The following is a 14437-nucleotide window of genomic DNA, read 5'->3' as shown; positions in this document are numbered from 1 at the left end:
GCTAAAATCATAAAACTCTTGGAGGAAAATGGGGATAAATCTTAACCACTTTAGATTTGACAATGGTTTCTCAGATATGACACCAAAGCACCAATAACAAAAGAAAAAAATAGATAAAAAATAGATTAAAAAAATAGATATATTGGACATGACAAAATTAAAAACTTTTGTGCTTCAAAAGACACCATCAAGAAAGTGAAATAACTCAGAGTGGGAGAAAATTTTTGAAAATCATATAGAAAAGGGACTTGTACATAACAACAAAATAATCCAATTAAAAAATGGGCAAAGGATCTGAATAGACATTTCTCTAAAAAAGATATACAAATAGGTAATAAACACATGAAAAGATGCTCAACATCATTAGCCATCAGGGAAATGCAAATCAAAACCACAGTGGGTACTGCTTCACACAGTAGGATGGCTATGATAAAAAAAGAACAAACTGGTGAGGATATAGACACTGGAACCTCATATGCTATCAGTAGGAAGTAAAATGGTTCAGCCACATTGGTACAATGAAATATTACTTGGCAATTAAAAAGGAATGAAGTAATGATACAAGCTACAACACAGATGAACCTTAAAAGCATTATGCTAAATAAAAGAAGCCAGACACAAAAGATCACATATTATAAGATTCCACTTTATGAAATGTCCAGAGTAGACAACTCTATAGAGAGAAAAAGTAGATTAGTGTTGCCTAGGGCTGGGGATGGGGGAATGGGTGGTAACTGCTTAAGGTTTCTTTTTGGTGTGATGAAAATGTTCTAAAATTGACTGTGGTGATGGCTGCACAATTCTGTGAATTTATTAAAAACCACTGAATTGTATACTTTAAATGGGTGATTTGTATAGTATGTGTATTATATGAATAAAGCCATTACCAAAAACATATTGTTCTTATTAACCCATTTTACAGAGGAGAAAAAGGAGGATATGAGAGATCATTCCCTGTTTGTAAACGAACCTCATTCATTCATTCATTCATTCATTCAATAGGCACTGTTTTAGATCAACTAATTCTTAAGTCTCATGCTTTTTCCACACTAAAATGAAATCTAGCTTACCACAACACAGAAAAAGCCTATGATGAACCGTTTCCTCAGTGATTTTTTACAGATAAGATTTTTTGTGTCATTAAATAAGTACAGTTATTGAAATAATACTCCTGAGCTTTAAAGCTCAAATTTGTAAGAATTATTGCAAAAATATAAATGGTAGCCAACAAGTGAATGTATATTAGATCTACTAAATTGATCTAGCTTCTCATTTGAATATAATCTTTTCTTAAGAAATCAGTACATAGTTAAGAAATAAGTAGGGAGAAGAGAATATAAAGTGCTCGATTTTCTTACCTGGTCCAGGTGCCTATCTCTCATGAGTTCGTATTCATTTTGTAGTGTGTGCTGGAAAAGGGTCCAGATGATGTGTTCTAGTTCTGGGTGGTCAGACAGAAGGCGTGCACATAGGGTATTTAGTCGGAGATATGCTAGCCTGTACACTGTGGAGATAGGGAATGAGTCATGTTTACTGTTCATTTTGAATTACAAGTGGATTTTTTCAAACCAATAAATTGCTATAACCACAATGCTGTTAAATAGCATTTTAACAGTAACCTCATCTCTAGCACTATTTTCCTTATGAATAATTGATTCCTACCTAGTATTAATACAGTGCTAGGTACATAGAAAGCACAATAAACTTGATAAATTAAACTATTACAGCATGAAATTGAGGCAGAAGTGGAAGGCAGAGGAGGAAAGGTCATAAAGACATTGTGAAATTAGATGATTCAAATAGAGTTAGTTTCAGTTCTGTAAAATTCAAGAGAGATAATTGTTTTTAAAAATAGTAAAATTGCTGGTGTCTATTAATTTTTCCAATCCTAAAAAAAAAAAAAAGAATCAAGCCACTCATTTCTCTATGAAATACCAATGGAGCATACTCTGTTGAAAAATGGTAGACTTGTAGATCACGTAAGTGTAATGTGATTGGGATATGAGATTTATTTATAGACACTATAAAAAATACTACTGGAAATATGAGGGGACTTCAAACAGTTCATGGAAAATGAAATTTAAAGATAAAATTTAAAAAAGTAAACTTTATTTCTCAACATAAACTCCATCAAGTTCATGACTCTTTTGTAAGCAATGATATGACCCATTTAGTCCATCCCTAAAGAACTGAGGGTCCTGGGAGTTTAACCATGTTGATGCAGTCTTTTCTATGTTACTGACTGAAGAAAAATGGGTGCCCTTTAAAGATTTTTTTTTAAGATTAGGAAACAAAAAGAAGTCAGGAGCCAAATCAGTACTGTAAGGTGGATGCCTAATGATTTCCCATTGAAACTCTTGCAAATTGCCCTTGTTTGAAGAGAGGAATGAGCAGGAACATTGTCGTGGTGGAGGAGGACAATGGTGAAGCTTTCCTGGGGAATTTTTCCCTTAAGCTTTAGCTAACTTCCTCCAAACACTCTCATTATAAGCAGATGTCACTGTTCTTTGGCCCTCCAGAAAGTCAACAAGCAAAATGCCTTCAGCATCCCAAAAGACTGTTGCTATGACCCTTGACCTTTGCTCTTGACTGGACCACTCAGTACCTCTTGGTAGCCATGGCTTTGATTGCACTTCATCTTTAGGATTGTACTGGAAAAGCCATGTTTCATCTCCTGTTATAATTCTTCAAAGAAATGCTTCAGGATCTTGATCCCACTTGCTTAAAAATTCCATGGAAAGCTCTGCTCTTATCTGCAGCTGATCTGGGCAAAACAATTTTGGCACTCATCATGCAGAAAGTCTGCTCAATTCTAATTTTTCAGTCAATTATGTATAAGCTGAACCAGTTGAGATGTCTCTAGTGTTGGCTATTGTTTCTGCTGTTAATTGCTGATCTTCTTCAACTAGGGCACAAACGAAATTCGTTTTTGCCGTGCAAACTGATGTGGATGGTCTACTGCTGCAGGCTTCATCTTCAACATCAACTTGTCCCTTCTTAAAATGAATTATCCATTTGTAAACTGCTGATTTCTTTGGGGTACTGTCCCCACAAACTTTTTATAAAGCATCAGTGATTTCACCATTGTTCCACCCAAGCTTCATCATAAATTTGATGTCTGTCCAAGCTTCAATTTTAGCAGAATTCATGTTGCTCTGAGAGGGGTTCTTTTCAAACTGATGTCTTATTCTTGTTTGTGCCTCAAACTAGATCCTGTTCCTTCTCTTTTTTTTTCTTGGTCAGTCTAGATAAAGGTTTGCAAATTTTTTTTGATCTTTTTAAAGAATACACTTTTGTTTTTGTTGATTTTCTCTATTGGTTTATGAATATGAATATATATATGAAATCAAATAGAAATGTGTTTTTTGGTTTGTTTTTGGCTGGCCAGTACAGGAATCTGAACCCTTGACCTTGGTGTTATAAGGCTGTGTTCTAACAAACTGAGCTATCCAGCCAGCCCCTCTCTATTGGTTTTTAATTCCCCATGTCACATATTTCTGTTGTAATCTTTGTTATTTCCTACTTACATTTGCCTTTGGTTTAGTTTGCTCTTCTTTTTCTGTTTTCTTAAGGTAGAAGTTTACATTACAGACTTGAGATTTTTCTTATTTTTAATATGGTGTTCACAAGCATAAATTTTCCTCTAAGCACTGCAATAGCCCTGCATCCTACAAATTTTGATATGTTGCGCTTTGATTTTTATCTCAAAGTACTCTTTAATATCCCTGTGTTTTTTCTTTTTACTCATTGTTTATTTAGGAGAGGGTTTCCACACATTGTGGATTTTCTAAATTTCATTAGACTTGTTTTGTAGCCAAAAAGAAAGAGAAAGAAAAGACTTCACCCCTAAAGAAAAAAAAAAACACCTAGATCCTGTTCAAACATGTTATATAACAAATTAGTATGGGGTTGGGTTTTTTTTGGTGCAAAAAAATTTTGATATCTATGCATAGTTTTTTCATAATACACATTTTCCATAAACTTTTTGAATCCCCCTCATGCAAGTTTGGAGAAAAAGAATCTAAAAATTGAATTTTCCTCCATCTACTAAAAAGACCCTTGGTTTAAAATGTTTCTTTCAAAGACTTGCATAAGGTAATTGGAGTTTTTTGAAGCTAACAATTTATCCCAGTGATTCTCAAACTTTAGCATACATCAGAATTGCCTGGACTTAAAACAACAATTTGGAGGCCCTAACCTAGAGTTTTTGTTTGAGCAGGTCTAGGGTGGACCCCTAAAATCCTCATTTCTACAACTTTCCAAGTCATGTGGAGTCGGCTGGTTGGAGACCACACTTTGACCACACTGCTCTAACCAATGGCTAGGTCTTACAATATGCCTGTAAAACTCAATATATGACAGTAATTCAAAAAGTTCATGGAAAAATGAAATTAAAAGATAATACGAATCTTTCTATGAACTTTTTTTTTCATCCATTGTGAAATGAATCCATGAACTTTTTGAAGTACCCTCATATTTCTGACTTGAGTAAAATCAGGAAAAAGACTTATCACAGAAGAATCTGGCTTCTCACTCTCCTTTAGTGAGCTCCAAGTGGGTGTTCGCTTGCATGTATATACACAGACACCCAAATCAACCTCCCTTGCCCACCACATATACACATAATCAGAGAATACTATACAGCCTGGTTACTGGCCTTGGTAAAGTTCCTGAAAATATCCAGGAAATGTGTCTGCAACAGGCAACAGCACACTGTATAATATCAACTCTACATACAAAAATGTCAAGGTCAAATATTTTCAAATATTAATTGAAGACATAGCAACAGCAGTGGCAATAATAACATCTACCACTTTCTGAGTGCTACTATCTGCTAGGCACTGTTGGAAGCATTTTATATGTATTAATTCATTTAATTACCTCAAAAACCCTGAAAGGTAGACTATTATTATTTCCATTTACAGATGAGGAAACTGAGGCATAGCAATATTAAGTGACTTGCCCAAGGTTATACCTAGTAAGCAGAAGAGCGATGATTTGAACCCAGTCAGTCTGGTTTCACATTCCATGCTCCTGCAAGTAATCATCTACTAACCTTTTTTGTAAAACAGTGAAAGGGAGGTAGATTTTAATGGCTTCTGAGTCTGGAAGGCTGAAGTTGGTTGTGTCTCCACATTTGCAGAATTTACACGTGCAGCTGAACCTTTTTTCTTTGGGGATCTTACAGGAGAAAGATACCTACATGTATTCAAAGGAAGAATCTTCATTTGAAATTTGCTAATTATAACACACACACTCCACGGCCCCCCCAAGGTTGTACACATACACCCAGATACATCTTGTCTATTTAACCTGTCATTCTATAGGAAATTCCCTGATCAGGATATTTAAATATAAGCTAGGAAAGATAGCTTAATAGGAAAATTATGGCATCATCATATCTAACTCTATTTTAATAAATGGTTTTTCCTGGGAACTACTTATTGGAAAAAATAGCTGCATATGTATAATGTTCAATTTTAATAATTATAGTAATACTGAGACTACAAAATGTCTCCAGCTTAAAAAAAAGTTAATGATACCAAATAGCATCATATTTCCTCCTAAAAAAATTTTTATTGATAACTATGGTTCATATACATGTTAAGACTTAAGTTACACACACAGACGCACACATATACATACCCCTAAGTTATATAGTACAGAACTTTATGAATCAGTACTTTAAATAACCTTATCAAGACAGATTTATATCCATATACTAAATATTTCAGGCATAAATCCAGTCAGAGATAGTAGCAAATATTATCTCACAATTTCTAGCAATTCTATTGCTCTGTGTTGCCCTCATTTAACAGAATAATCCAGGTCTACTGCTGACCCTTGAACAACACAGGGTGGAAATAAGCAGATCCACTTATATTCAGATATTTTTCAATGAATACACTGAAAATTTTTTGGAGATTTGTGACAATTTGAAAAAATTTGCACACAAACTGTGTGGCCTAGAAATATCAAAAAAATTACAAAAAAGTTAGGTGTCTCATGAATGCATAAAGTGTATGTAGGTGCTAGTCTGTTTATCATCTACTACCATAAAATATACACACATTCAGTATAAAAAGTTAAAATTTATCAAAACTTACACAACCACTCATAGACCACACATGGCACCCACCATTCAGTTCAGAGAAATGTAAACACATGTAAAGATGCAGTATTAAATCATAACTGTATAAAATTAACTATAGTATGTGCTGTACCACTGTAATAATTTTGTAGCCACTTCTTGTTGCTATTGTAGTGAGTTCAAACGTTTGGAGTATCCACTTACAATGCCACTGTGTGGACCAGATGCACCTGGGGCTCCTTAGCCTTGGTGGTGTCCCCCTCATCTCCCCTGCACAGACATCAGCCACACACACCCTATCTGCCATCAGCAACCAACCAGGCCAGAGAAGGAGCTAGCTGTGGGCCAGCCCCCCAACCAACACTCAGCAATATAAAAAAAAAATAAGTAAATTTTTTTAAAAAATGCCATGTGATGCTGATCATCTCCACATGATCAGTTTCTCTCTCCAGTAAATTACATATCACCATAAAAACTGATTTTTCATGGTTTTTCTCTTATGATTTTCTTAGTAACATTTTCTTCTCTCTAGCTTACTTTACTGAATAATAAATATAACAAACAAAATATGTATTAATTGACTGTTTATGTTATTGGTAAAGCTTCCTGTCAATGGTAGGCTATCAGTAGTTAAGTTTTGGGGGGTCAAAGTTATACACAGATTTTTTTACTCGGCGGGGGAGGGGTTAGGGGGGTGTGGTTAGTGCCCGTAACCCCTGTATTGTTCAAGGGTCAACTGTACTTTTTATTTTGCTTTAGGAGCTGAGAAATAATCCTGAACGGAAAGTAGGATTTGTACCTTACTATGTATGTTTGTACTACATACAGTATATAAAATAATACACTAGGAAAAGGAACTCACCATCACAATGATTTATAAGTACCAGTGTCTGATGTCCTATCCACCTTGAATATCCCTTCGGTTCAGTAACTGAGAACACCATAGGCTGACTTAACTTGGGCAAAAGTTAATCTCCCTTGAGTTCCAGGTGCAAATATCCAATTACTTAACAGATAACACTACTTAAATCTTAAACTTAATAAGGCCAAAATGGAGCGCTGATTTCTTCTTCCAGTTTTTCTCATCTCAAAAAGTGGCTTCACATCACATCTGGTGTCTTAAGTCAAAAACCTTATTATTTTTAATTTCTCCATTTTCTTAATTCCTCAAATCCAATGTAAAACCAGTGTAAAGCCTATTAAATCTATCTCTAAATACATTCCAGTACTTTCCATTTCTACCCAATGCCATATCTTAGACCAAGTCACCTACATCCCTCACTGAATTATTCAAATGGGATCCAAATTAGTCTCCCACTTTCTTCCTTGCCTATTCCTTTCCCTCCCCCAAACCCACCTGTATTTCAAATAACAACCGAAGTGTGGTCCTTTAAAATTACAAATTATGGCAGGCTGTATCCCTGCTTAAATGGTTTACCACTATCCTTACAAAATCCAAACTCCTTACTGTGGCCTACAGGAACCTACAAGATCTAGCCCCAGTTTACCTCTCAAATCTCATCTTGTACCATTCTACTCTTGCTCACTATACCCCAGCCACACTGGGATTTCCTTCTGTTCCTCAAACCAGCTAAGTTTGATCGGCCCTAGGGCCCCTGAACTTGCTATCTGTTTTGCCTGGAATGCACATGATGCAGACTTTTGCCTGGCTAGCATCCACTAGTCCTGAGGTGTCAGGTCAAAATATCACTTGATCAGAGAAAGGAAAGCATCCCTAAACATTCTATCATCCTCTCGGCTTCTCTATTTCACATGACTGTTTATTGTTTTTATAGCACTTATTATACTCTAAAATCATCTATGTATTAGTTTACTTGTTCGCTGTCTGTTTCCTTCCTCCAGAATATAAGCTCTATGAGGGGAAGGACCTAGAAAATCTTACTTCTGTATTCCCAGTGCCTAGAATACTTGCTGGCACTTAACAGATAACAGCTTATTGAATTAAAGAAAAAAAGGCTTGACTTATTTATATAAAAGTATTACCTAGCAAACAAATTTATATATGAAGGCAGAATCTCCATATGCTAGAAATATTTTGGGCATAAGTTGGCATGGAAATGCCGTCTCTGGAAAATGGTCCTTGCACTAATCACAGAACACTATAATGTCAGGTCCTACACAAAACTAAACAGAAATTTTAGGCACATTTTCACGAAAGGCGGTGTAGCTAGAGTGATTAATATCTGTGCTTTGGGGTCAAATTGCTTGGGTCTGATTTCTATTGACCTAAGGCAAGTTACCTTATTTCTCTAATTCCTATTTTAGGAAGCCAACAGTAGTATTTACTACCTTATAGCGCTGTTGTAGAGATAACTGAAAAAAATAAAGTACATAAGCAATTGCCCAGCACATAGTGAGCCTTCAGTAAATGTTAGCCATTGCTCTCTTCTCCCATCATCATCATCACACACTCATCAACCATGTTAGTCCATATCCCATGCTACTCCCTACACCTATTCTATTCTTCACTCCAAATGGGCTGATCTGCACTCTCCGAAAGATGTTTCCTGATTTCCTGGCTGTTATGCTTTCGGTTCATGCCAGTTCTGACTTTTGAAACACTCTTTTGTCTCCTCTCTCCTTTCCAGTTTCCATGTTGAAATCCTATTCAACCTTTAAGGCCTATCTAAATTACCATCTCTGCCATGAAAACTGCCCTCGACCAATCCTAGCTGATTCAGTAGCACTTTATACTCCTTTATATGACCCATTTGGGTCAGGTATCTTATATTCCTAATTCTTTTTTTTTTTCCTTTTTGTCTTTTTTTACTGACTGGTAACGGGATCGCAACCCTCGGTGTTGTGCCCGCACCACACTCAGCCAGTGAGCGGGAACCGGTCTCCACATGGGATCCGAACCCTCGGCAGGAGCGCCACCACACTCCCAAGCGGCGCACTCTCCAGTGCGCCACCGGGCCGGCCCTATATTCCTAATTCTTAAAAGCAGAAATTCAAAATTCTATTCCCTACAGCTTTTATATAGTACTTTGTATTAAGCTTATGCTCAAAATCTAATTGCAGTTTGAATGGATAAAATAACATACATTCTACTTACATATCTGCAGCAGTGTGATTATTCTGTAGAGGAAGATTGAGAGGACAAGCAGAATCAAGATGATCAGCTGGTCCTTCTCTGTCCTTTGATTGTTTAATAAGGTCAAATAAAGGTGAATCCTACACAAAACAAGATGAAATTAAAACAACATTAGTAAGTGTGATTTTCCCAGGTACATATCAAAATCATATTGTTTGACATGCTGAGCACTATGAATTTTAGGCTCTATTGCTGGTGGCAATTTAAAAGTCATAATGAAATCCTTTTCTCAACTTTGAAATTTCTCATTGCCATTTTTGTACTACACCAAAAAATGGAGTAGGAAAATGTACAACCTTAAATACTTATAATAGAAAATAAGTTAGAAGTGAAACTAGCTGGTTAGCTCAGTTGGTTAGAGCATGGTGCTGACAACCAGAAGGTACAAAGTGCAATCCCTATACCAGCTTGCCACCAAAACAAAACAACAAAAAAAGAAAAGTTAGAAGTTAAGGAAAATCAGACACAGAAAAGACCCAAAGATAGTAAAACAGAAGAAAATAATAAAGATATGAGCAGAATTAAATGAAACTGAAACAGATAAAACACACCATTTTGATCAACAAAGCTAAAAATTGGTTCTTTGAAATAACTAATAAAATTAAACAAACCCCTAGTCAGATTAATCAAGAAAAATACAAGGGACAGATAAACAGTAGTAGGAATGAAATGTGGGACATAATTATAGACAAAGATTAGAAAGATAATAGGGAACTGTTATAAGTAATCTTATATAATAAATTGGAAAACTCAGAACAAGAAGAAAATTCCTACGAAAATACAAATTACCAAAACTCAATAAAACAGAAATAAAGTAACTTGAATAATCCTACAACTATTAAAGAATTTAAATCAGTAATTTAAAATCTGCCCACAAAGAAAACACCAAGCTTATTTGGTTTTACCAATAAATTCTACCAAACACTCAAGGGACAGATAATTCCACTTCCCCAAAATGAAAAAAGTAGAAACATTTCTTACAGCACTTCCCCAAATGAAAAAAGTAGAAACATTTCTTACAGCACTTTATGAAACTAGTGCAGTATTGATACTAAAACCTGTCAAAGACATTATAAAAGAGGTAAATTATATCCCATTTTCATTCATGAACAGAGATATAAAAATTCTGAACAAGAAATATTAGCAACCCAAATCAGCAGTGTTAAAAAACAGAATACATTGTTGGGAAAATTCAAGATTCAAAATTAATTCTTTCAATATCCTGTTTTGCCTTTAAAATAGTACCCGCTTGTTGCATCAGCCTTACTGTTACTCAAGTGCTCACACTCTCACTTCTGTAACCATGCTTGCTTATCACAATAGCTACTGCACTAGCTACATAAATGCTGAAAAAATGAGACTTATTACCGCGCTAGCCACATAAATGCTGAGAGAGCAAAACTTAAAAAAACCCGGAAGAGTATGCCTATATAAATCCTGTAAGACCTAAACTCAGGGCCCAGATCTTGCAGCGCTAACTCATCTGGGCCCGCCAGCATAATAAAATACCTGACTCTCCAACCTTCTGAGTGCCGACTGCTTCTCTGTTGAGTCCGTTCTATAACATCACTACCAAGTTGAGTTAATCCAGGTTGCAAGATTGATTCAACATTAAAATCTAAAATGCAATTCACCTCACTAATAAATCTAAGGTGAAAAATCTTATTCAAAAATCAGTGTACAAAAAGTTCTCATTTAAAAGCCCATTCATAGTTTTAAAAAAAGAAAACTCTCAGTAAACCAGGAAGAGAGGGATATTTCCTGACAAATCGCATCTACAAACAAACAAAAACCCCACAGAAAACATTATATCTAATAGTGAAACATAAAAAGCATTCATTCTCCTTAAAAAATAAGATACAAGAGAAGGATACCCATTAATGTGCTTTCTATTCAGCACTGCACTTGAAGTCCCAGCCAGCTCAATAAGACAAGGAAAATAAATAAAAGATCAAAAGATTGTAAAGGAAGAAACAAAAATATGATTATCCACAGATGACTTGACTGTCAATACAGAAAACTCAAAATAATCTACAGACAAATTATTAGAATAAGAGATATTGGCAAGGTTGCTATTATGAAATCCATATGAAAATAACTACATTTTTATAAACCAAGCAAAAAGTTTAGAAGTGTAATTTTTAAAATATCATTTACAAAAAAGTAAGCCTAGCATTAGAAATCACTGAAAACATTGATTCAAAAATTGTAATTTTCTAAAGGTGACCGCTTGCAAGTATATACAGTGGATTCCATAAAAAGGGGACCATATGTATTCTACTCTTTTAGTGCTTAAACTAAGGAAGAATAGTCTGTCTATTCAATAGAGTGTTGCAAAAATCAACTAGCAATTTGAAAAAAATCAGATCATTACACCTTCACAATATACATAAAATCAATTACTTATATTAAAAAACAAAACTAAAAAAAGTATTAGAATAGAAGAGAATATCTTTATAACTTTTTGTTAAGGAAGGAATTTGTAGATTTGACCAAAACCCAGAAGTCATAAAGAAAAAGATAAGTAGATCTGAATACATACAAATTGTAAATTTCTTTACAACAAAAACCACAAAAAATTAAACTGAATCTTTAAAAGATAAGCCATACCAGGTAACAATGGTGAATTGAATGCATACATTAACTTTCTCTCTCCTAAAACACCATTAAAATGGGAGTAAATGGACTTACTTTGAAAGACATAAACCTTAAGAACAAAGAGAATGGCAGAGGGGACATCAGATACAAAATTTTGAAAGCCAAAAAGTGAACAGAAAATGGTAAACTACTCAGTAGGTGAGAAAAAGTTGAATCAAAACCCAGCAGAATAAGGAAAGTCAAGAGGCAAACCAAATGAACTCTTACCCCCCCCCCCAAAAAAAGTCTGGAAGTGGTGATACTAGATGCCTCAGGCAGTGGAGTGAAAGGCTGAGGGGGGTGTGATTTCATAACAGAAGGGTTAGTTGGAAGTCCACCTAAATATAAGTTAGACTTCCAGGTATTCTCCTCTCTTTACTGATGGAAAAAAATAAAGGTTTATTATTCAGAAAGTGTAAAACAGCATTTTCTGGACTGGGGGACTCTAGACAGAATTGGAGGAGGCGCTACCATACTCAAAATTACAGAATTAAGGAAAAGTTTATATAATGAATTTTGCATATCCCAGACTGCCTGCTGTCTCCAGACCCCAGCACATTTGCAGCCATGAGCATATCCTCCAGGCATGAAATAAGAAGAGTCAAGGCTGAGTAATATGATGAGCCTAAGAGAAAAGACCTAAAGATATTAACGGAGGTTTCTTAAGAAATCATCCTACCAAAGCACCATACGATTAAGTTCATAAATCCCATCCATGTCCTCAGAGCTGCTAATTAATTTTTACTGGTTTATTCCTATATATGATTAGCAATCAAATATTTCAAGAATGTCTCTAATATGAAAGTGCCAAAACAAAACAAACAAAAAAAGCAACTTGGAAGATACAAACTATGCAGGGAGAAGAAATTCAAAAAGAAAGAAAAAGAAATGGCAGATTACTTAACAGTCCTTTTGAATAGGAAGTCACTCAAGCCTATGCAATACATTCCTAAACACTATTTTTTTATTCATCCTGAGAGTGATGTTATCAAGATGGCAGAATAGACAATTCCAAGCATTGCTCCTCCCCACAAGTAACCAATTTACAACTATTAAAAAGCAAAGACTGCCAATCTGGGAGTACTGGAGGTGGGGAAAGAGGAGTAGAGACCCACGAAGTGTGTGAAGACTCAAGAGGCCACAGTGAGAGGGTGTGTGGATGGTGCCTATCATTCTGAGCCCTGGACACTTCTGAGCCACCTTGATACAGAGGCCTAGAGTAGCTTCTGCACATGACTGAAGCCAGAAAAAGCTGCAGCGGTAACCTTTGTGTAAGTCTACTTGGAGTCTGCAGGGGAGAGGAGGGCTTCAGAAAGCACCACCCCAGCCCACAAGCCATTAAGATCACTGGCAGGGTTCCCTTGGGCCCACACAGGAGCAAGCAGCCACAGCTGACTGGAAAAAGTAGCTGCACAGAGGCTCATGAGTTATGGCAAGGGACATGCACATGGCCTGTCCCATGGGAAGTATTTGGAGTACAGAGGAAAGGCTGGCCCGCCAGGGGAACATTGGGCACAGCATGGACAGCTGGTTTCAGTGGAAATCAGTCAGGGGGATAGAACTGCAGGAAAGACTCAGTCCCAGGCCAGAATTCGCACACAGCCCAAAGCTGGAATTGATTAACGATCCACACAAAAAGCCTTCCCAAGAAAATCAGCTGCAGTTTAGCTCAAGCACAGATTTCAAGTTTTGGTACCCCCAGGAAGTTCTACCAAGTCAGGAACTAACCATAGGACAGCACATTAGTTCCACTGAAGAGTCTAAGTGGTGGAGGTAACTATTAATCCACCACAGGGGGAAAAAACTCACAGATCAGAGACAAAGCTCTGATACTAACCAGTAAAGGTCTACATCACCAAACACCTATAAAAGCTAAAAGACGTGGCACTCTCTTCAAAAGGCCTAGCATCAATGTAAAGACACAAAGATAAAGATCACAGAAATATATTTCCACCAATGGAAACAAATAAAGGACTAGCAATGGATGCAGAGGAACAGCAGATTTATGAAATGTCAGACAGAGAATTCAGAATAACCCTCTTAAGAATGTTCAGGGAGTCACTAGAAAATATAGCTATAAAATTATAAATGATATCTGGAAAAAAAATTCAGGAGCAGAATAAGAACCCTGACAAAGCAATAGTACCAATTTAAAAAAATACAAATAGAAATTCTAGAAATAAAGAATACATTATCTGAGTTGAGGAACTTGATAGAAAGCTCTAACAGCAGACTTAATCAAACAGAGGAAAGAATCAGTGAGCTTGAAGATAAAACACACGAAATTATTCAGAGGAACAAAAATAAAAAATAAGAAAAAATGAAACAGAAACACAGCAAATACGGGACTCCCTCAAGTGAAACAACCTCCACAAATTGGCATACCAAAGGAGAAAAAAAAAAAAAAAAAAAAAGAAACGTAGAAAGCATACTCAAGAAAATAATGGCTGAAAATTTCCCAAGTATGAAGAAATGACAACATCCAGGTACAGAAAGCTCAGAGGTAGCCAATCAAATTCAACTCATCTCGAGTGTAAAAAATGGCGGCGGGTCTGGAGCGCCCGCGTCAGGAAACAGCGCGATCCTGAGAGCTG

General features: G+C 36.0%; 1 protein-coding gene across 1 annotated transcript in view; it reads right to left on the bottom strand.

Moving 5' to 3' along the window:
- RB1 (retinoblastoma 1) overlaps positions 1 to 14437 on the bottom strand; it is a 161387-nt gene that overhangs the window by 10133 nt on the left and 136817 nt on the right. Inside the window, exons 18-20 of the mRNA XM_008576687.1 lie at positions 9168 to 9286; positions 5057 to 5199; positions 1359 to 1504 (exon numbers count right to left, since the gene is read on the bottom strand). Of these exons, the coding sequence (XP_008574909.1) occupies positions 1359 to 1504; positions 5057 to 5199; positions 9168 to 9286 (408 nt within the window). The remainder of the gene's footprint in view (positions 1 to 1358; positions 1505 to 5056; positions 5200 to 9167; positions 9287 to 14437) is intronic.

This window comes from Galeopterus variegatus, unplaced genomic scaffold, assembly GCF_000696425.1.
Source record: "Galeopterus variegatus unplaced genomic scaffold, G_variegatus-3.0.2 Scaffold1388, whole genome shotgun sequence".
NCBI classification, from domain to species: domain Eukaryota; kingdom Metazoa; phylum Chordata; class Mammalia; order Dermoptera; family Cynocephalidae; genus Galeopterus; species Galeopterus variegatus.
The sequence above is the reverse complement of the archived record's forward strand: the minus strand, read 5'-3'. Positions and strand labels throughout refer to the sequence as shown.